This window comes from Salvelinus sp. IW2-2015, linkage group LG11 (assembly GCF_002910315.2).
Source record: "Salvelinus sp. IW2-2015 linkage group LG11, ASM291031v2, whole genome shotgun sequence".
NCBI lineage: Eukaryota > Metazoa > Chordata > Actinopteri > Salmoniformes > Salmonidae > Salvelinus > Salvelinus sp. IW2-2015.
Window position 1 is genome coordinate 45,331,541 of NC_036851.1, and position 7,263 is coordinate 45,338,803.

General features: G+C 42.2%; 1 protein-coding gene and 1 long non-coding RNA gene across 2 annotated transcripts in view; both read left to right on the top strand.

Annotated features, from left to right (window-relative positions):
- The first annotated feature begins 399 nt into the window (after window positions 1–399).
- Window positions 400–3,525, top strand: LOC139028411 (uncharacterized). The gene is made up of 4 exons (XR_011480638.1): window positions 400–496; window positions 825–851; window positions 2,752–2,846; window positions 3,189–3,525. It is a non-coding gene; the product is annotated as an uncharacterized lncRNA (long non-coding RNA).
- Window positions 3,526–5,076: 1,551 nt separating this feature from the next.
- Window positions 5,077–7,263, top strand: part of LOC111970752 (cilia- and flagella-associated protein 100-like) — a 16,181-nt gene continuing 13,994 nt past the window's right edge. The window contains 3 exon segments of the mRNA XM_070445839.1: window positions 5,077–5,178; window positions 5,715–5,878; window positions 6,054–6,134. Of these exon segments, the coding sequence (XP_070301940.1) occupies window positions 5,077–5,178; window positions 5,715–5,878; window positions 6,054–6,134 (347 nt within the window).

The window sequence follows — 7,263 nt, forward strand, 5'->3', positions numbered from 1 at the left end:
ACCCCACTGCCACCATGGGGCACTCTGTTCACAACGTTGACATCAGCAAACCGCTCGCCCACACGACGCCATACACACTGTCTGCCATCTGCACAGCTATGCAAAAAAGGTGCAAATATAGCATTTTGCGGTCTGGCTCATATCCAAAATGGTCAGTTGTGCTTTAATAACCTATCAAATAGTTTTCTGTGCCCAAAGTAAACAAATGAGACCTCCAGGCCAATTTGATGCTTAACAATCTAACTCCCAAAATCCCTGACAGTCTTTTTGAATGAAGTCCTATTAAAAACGGGTTTGAGACTGAGGAGAATGTTGGGAAACAGCGTCATCTAGTGGTAAGAAAATAGAACCTTCTGAAGAATTATGTTACCACGGCAACATAACGCAAACTCGGAACAATCGAGTTCCAAGTCCAAAGTAGGGCAGAACTCTCTCAAGATGCTAATATGACAAAGTGTCAGCAGAAGACATTGTCAAGGGTTAAATCAAATTGAAGGTAAGGAAAGGTGTTAAAACAAAACCGTATTTTACTCTGACAATAATTAGCTTAAATTAGTTAAATTAAATCACAACAAGCCAATTTGGTTACGTTGTTGTTCGATTTTTTGAAACATTGTAACATTCTCTAGATAAAGAAAACAACTAGGCATATTCACCATTGGTAACATTCTATGCTACATTGAACACCCTGGGCCTATACAGRGTTGGGATATTTATTAGATTAAGTAATAATTGGCATGCAATATATGAGAAAAAAAACGGTCCCTTTTTTACAAGTATTCGCGCCCCTAATTGTGGTAACTTGCATTCACTTTCTACTCTAGGGATGTTGTCACCAGCATCAAGGCACAGTAAGTAGACACGACGGATCTTAATTTGAGACAGTTTGCTACAGCAGGAAAATAATCCTGCAGCAACAGGAAATATGAATTATGTGGATTATAATTAATGGCCAGTTTTGTATGGGTTGATATGTTTTTCATAAGAGAAAATCAAGTCTGAAATTTCAAAGTGAAAATTAAAAACTTCAGAAGACTTTTTAAACCTCAAATACACTACACGTTTTACATTTCCTGCATTGCGTCAAAGTTCTCCAGCAACAGGGTGATCAAATTAAGATTCAACATCTGTATTGTCTTATAAATCTTAATTTTGACAAACTGATGCTGTACTAACAATGTCTTCATCTTGACACTGATGCTGTACTAGCAATGTCTTCATCTTGACACTGATGCTCTACTAACAATGTCTTCATCTTGACACACTGATGCTGTCTAGCAATGTCTTCATCTTGACACTGATGCTGGTACTAGCAAATGTCTTTCATCTTGACACACTGATGCTGTACTGACAATGTCTTCATCTTGACACTGAATGCTGTACTGACAATGTCTTCATCTTGACACACTGATGCTGTACGAACATGTCTTCATCTTGAACACTGATGCTGTACTGACAATGTCTTCATCTTGACAAACTGATGCTATACTAACAATGTCTTCATCTTGACACACTGATCGTGTAACGACAATGTCTTCATCTTGACACTGATGCTGTACTAGCAATGTCTTCATCTTGACACTGATGCTGTACTAGCAATGTCTTCATCTTGACAAACTGATGCTGTACGAACAATGTCTTCATCTTGACACACTGATGCTATACTAACAATGTCTTCATCTTGACACTGATGCTGTACTAGCAATGTCTTCATCTTGACAAACTGATGCTGTACGAACAATGTCTTCATCTTGACACTGATGCTGTACTGACAATGTCTTCATCTTGACACTGATGCTGTCCTGACAATGTCTTCATCTTGACAAACTGATGCTATACTAACAATGTCTTCATCTTGACACTGATGCTGTACTGACAATGTCCTTCATCTTGACACTGATGCTGTACTAGCAATGTCTTCATCTTGACAAACTGATGCTGTACGAACAATGTCTTCATCTTGATGCACTGATGCTGTATGAACAATGGCTGTGAATGAGACAGGATTTGGAAGGCTGGCCACGCAAGACTAGGCTACTAATCACATAATAGCCTGGTGTTTCTACTGGGGTGAATTCTAGTTTAGATTTTCTATATGATCCTATTTGACAGGTGGACCAAACATGCTGACAGGTCCTCTGATGGTTGCCCAGTCGGCGAGTGCCACCAAGTCATTGACCCCGCCCAGGTTTTGGTTTTTACCCTAACACTACACAGCTGATTCAAATAATCAACTCATCATCAAGCTTTGATTCTTTGAATCAGCTGTGTAGTGCTAGCGGCCCCAGGACCGAGTTTGGGAAACCCTGACCTAACTAACTGGTTAGCATTACTTGTAAGATTGATAATGAGTCAGTCTGAGGTAGCCCAAGAAGGATTCTGTCATAAAAGAGAGTAGGAAGTAGTCATGGGAACCACCTGACCCAATTCCATTAATTTCCATTCACTGCATGTTCCATTTGACATCACTCTAATCCCACTAAATCCCAGTCTAGGGTTAACCCCATTTATAAACTACTGTAGATAAAAACAAATTGTATGGAAAATGTAATCAACAGTTGGGGTTCGGAAAAGTATGATACGATCCTAAAAAAGACAGTGACATAGTAGTTAGTACCAGTTTATTCTTGGTAGTGTGTTGTTACAACATGCATGCTGTTTTGGAGAGATTATTGTACTGGTACTGGTTTAAATACAAGGGCTATTCTTCTCCGTTGACATTTGTCCCTGTTTTTATTGCAACGTGTGAAGATGTTGGTAAACTGAAGCCTAGGGCAAACCCTTTCGAAGTGCTCGATGACAACATTTTCCCGATCAGGAAGAAGGAAAAGGAGAGCAGGAAACTGGTGTGTATATGCGTTGTTATTATCCATTCAATCCAATTGTTGACAAAGCGGCCTGGGCCGGGTTTCAATTTGATCGTGGGGTATAGGCATTGCGGATTTTAAAGGCAATTTCTGAATAAGAGAACATATACAGCATTTACCAGGAATGGGATCTCCCCGAACTCAGGAGCATTGCCTTTAAAAGCAGCAATGCCTATAGCCCACAATCGGATTGAATCCCGACCAAAATATATATTTTTCAATGCATTACACACATAGTTATTGTTCAGTTACCTCTGTCCAACTGGTATCTGGCCAACATCAGGTTAAAACATGCACCTATTTTCTTTCCCTGAGCTGCAGAGCCAGTTGGGCTTGCAGGTTCATGAGAAGGTGACGTATGCAGGCCGTATGAAGGCCAAGCAGGCTGATCTTCGCAGGAAGCTGAGAGAGGGGCTGGAGGAAGAGGACACAGCCCAGCAAGGAGGGGAGGAGAGCAGGCTGGCCGAGCTACAAAACACCCCTGCCATGATCAAAGGTGGCGACAGACAGAAAGACAGACACACATGCACGGACACAAACACACCTACACACACACAAACACCATGTTGCTACACCATAATTGACATACACTGAGTGTACAAAAGATTAGGAAAACCTGCTCTTTCCATTACGTAGACTGACCAGGTGAAAGCTGTGATCCCTTATTGATGTTAAATCCACTTCAATCAGTGTAGATGAAGGGGAGGAGACAGGTTAAAGAAGGATTTTTAAGCTTTGAGACATGGATTGTGTATGTGTGCGATTCAGAGGGTGAATAGGCAAGACAAAAGTTTGAAGTGCCTTTGAACGGGTTTGTGTGTGCCAAGAACTGCAATGCTGCTGGGTTTTTCATGCTCAACAGTTTCAAATCAAATCACATTTTATTTGCCACATACACATGGTTAGCAGATGTTAATGGGAGTGTAGCGAAATGCTTGTGCTTCTAGTTCCGACAGTGCAGTAATATCTAACAAGTAATCTAACAATTCCCCAACAACTACCTCATACACACAAATCTAAAGGGGTGAATGAGAATATGTACATGTAAGTATATGGATGAGCGATGGCCGAGCYGSATAGGCAAGTTGCAATAGATGGTATAAAATACAGTATATACATGTGATATGAGTAATGTAAGATATGTAAACATTATTAAAGTAGCATTATTTAGAATGTATTGTTTAAAGTGACTAGTGATCCATTTTATTAAAGTGCCCAGTGATTGGGTCTCAATGTGGGCAGCAGCCTCTCTTGAGTTAGTGATGGCTGTTTAACAGTCTGATGGCCTTGAGATAGAAGCTGTTTTTCAGTCTCTCGGGTCCCAGCTTTTGATGCACCTGTACTGACCTCGCCTTCTGGATGGTAGCAGTGTGAACAGTCAGTGGCTCGGGTGGTTGTTGTCCTTGATGATCTTTTTTGCCTTCCTGTGACATCGGGTGGTGTAGGTGTCATGGAGGGCAGGTAGTTTGTCCCCGGTGATGTGTTGTGTAGACCGCACCACCCACTGGAGAGCCTTACGGTTGAGGGCGGTACAGTTGCCGTACCAGGCTGTGATACAGCCCGACAGGATGCTCTCGATTGTGCATCTGTAAAAGTTTGTCAGGGTTTTGGGTGACAAGCCAAAWTTCTTCAGCCTCCTGAGGTTGAAGAGGCGCTGTTGCGGCTTCTTCACCACACTGTCTGTGTGGGTGGACCATTTCAGTTTGTCTGTGATGTGTACACCGAGGAACTTAAAACTTTCCACCTTCTCCACTGCTGTCCTTTCAATGTGGATAGGGGGGTGCTCCCTCTGCTGTTTCCTGAAGTCCAGTTTCCTGTGTGTATCAAGAATAGTTCACCCCTCAAAGGACATCCAGCCATCTTGACACAACTGTGGGAAGCATTGGAGTCAACATGGGCCAGCATCCCTGTGGAACACTTTCGACACCTTGTAGAGTCCATGCCCTGACGAATTGAGGCTGTTCTGAAGGCAAAAGGGTATGCAACTCAATATTAGCAAGGTTTTTCTTATGTTTTGTACACTCAGTGTACATGTTAACACACACACTTTAGGTCTACACACACATACAGTGTAGGTCTAAACACAAAGGCCTTAGGCTTGCACTGAAGTCATTGATACAACTGAAATCATTCTTATGGAAAATCAAAAGCCTTTGTCATTGACTCTTTGCCTCTATACTCAACCTCAGTCCCATCGTTTAACAATGTCATGCTGTGTAACCAACCCTACCGTTTCTCCTCAGATTGTAATATAGACAAAGAGAGCATAAATGAGTTTATCAACCAGAAAAAGGAGATGTTTCTGTTGGAGGTAAGAAGGGAACAACAGTCCATATAAACTGGCCTGGTAATTATGTTATGATCTTGATCGACGACAACTGGAATGTGTCTGCAGATATTCGGTCTTTACACAATTGATAATGTAATTGTTATGTATCATTGTCTTTATTGGTTTTCACTAGTGAAGGGTAGCCCATACAAGCTTTCTCCACCTCCCTCATGTTTCTGGGATTCTCCACCTACATCCATCCATCCATCTATCCATCTATCCATCTATCTATCTATCTATCTATCTATCTATCATCACAGGAGGTTGGTGGCAACTTCATTGGGGAGGACGGGCTCGTGGTAACGGCTGGAGCGGAGTAGGTGGAATGGCATCAACTACATGAAACACATGGTTTGATGCCATTCCATTGGCTCCATTCCAGACTATATTATGAGCTGTTCTCTCCTCAGCAGCCTCCACTGCTATCCATCCATCCATCCATCCCGGTATATTCCTCCTCATCCATATCTCCCCCATCTCTCTCTCTCTCTCTCTCCCCAACCCTCTCTCTCTCTCAGTACTCCCTGGCGGTGAAGCGTGGAGAGATAGAGCAGCTGGTGAAAGTGGCAGCGGCGGAGGAGAGGAAGCTGACGCACGCCGAGCAGTTCCTAGAGGACGACGCCATCATCTTTGACCAATTCCTTAAAGTGAACAACAAGAACTCTGTGGAGGCCATCAAAGTGTAAGTAAKCGACAACTAACATTCTCACAACGTAACACTAACCCAAACCCCAACACGGAGAGCTCTATAGAAAAGTCAGTGGAGGACATCAAAGTGTAACTAACAATGTGTTAGATGTACAGTATGTCCAATGTATTGTCTTCTTAATGTCACATAGTGTCTCCATTTTGCGCAGTGCTGAGTTGGAGACCAAAGTGAAAATGGAGAAGATGTCTGAGATCAAGAGGATCACAACCAGGATGGTGAGCATTAAGAGGTGGGTAACACACAGAGCATTACAGCTAATATGGTGAATGGTGACCATTAAGAGGTGGGTAACACACGAGCATTACAGCTAAGATGGGTGAGCATTAAGAGGTGGGTAACACACAGAGCAATTACAGCTAATATGGTGATCATTAAGAGGTGGGTAACACACAGAGCATTACAGCTAATATGGTGACCATTAAGAGGTGGGTAACACACAGAGAATTACAGCTAATATGGTGAGCATTAAGAGGTGGATAACACACAGAGCATTACAGTTAATATGGTGACCATTAAGAGGTGGGTAACACACAGAGCATTACAGCTAATATGGTGAGCATTAAGATGTGGATAACACAGAGCTTACAGCTAAGATGGTGGGTAACACACACAGCATTACATCTAATATGGTGACCATTAAGAGGTGGGTAACACACAGAGCATTACAGCTAATATGGTGAGCATTAAGTTGTGGATAACACACAGAGCATTACAGCTAAGATGGTGGGTAACACACAAGCATTACATCTAATATGGTGAACATTAAGAGGTGGGTACACACAGAGCATTACAGCTAATATGGTGGGTAACACAGAGCATTACAGCTAATAGGGTGACCATTAAAAGGTGGGTAACACACAGAGCATTACAGCTAAGATGGGACCATTGGAAGTGGTTAACACACAGAGCATTAAGCTAACATGGTGACCATTAAAAGGTGGGTAACACACAGAGCATTAAAGCTAAGATGTTGACCATTAAGAGGTGGGAAACACACAGAGCATTACAGCTAATATGGTGACCAGTATAGCATTACAGCTAAGATGGGTGGGTAAACAACAGAGCATTACAGCTAATATGGTGACATAAACCATTAAGAGGTGGTAACACACAGAGCATTACAGCTAATATGGTGACCATTAAAAAGGTGGGTACAACAGAGCATTACAGCTAATAGAGTGACTATTAAAGGTGGGTAACACACAGAGCATTACAGCTTAGATGGTGGGGTAAACACAGGGCATTACAGCTAATATGGTGAGCATTAAGAGGTGGGTAACACAACAAGAGCATAACAAGCTAAGATGGGGTGAGCATTAAGAGGTGGGTACAACAACAGAGCATTACAGCTAAGATGC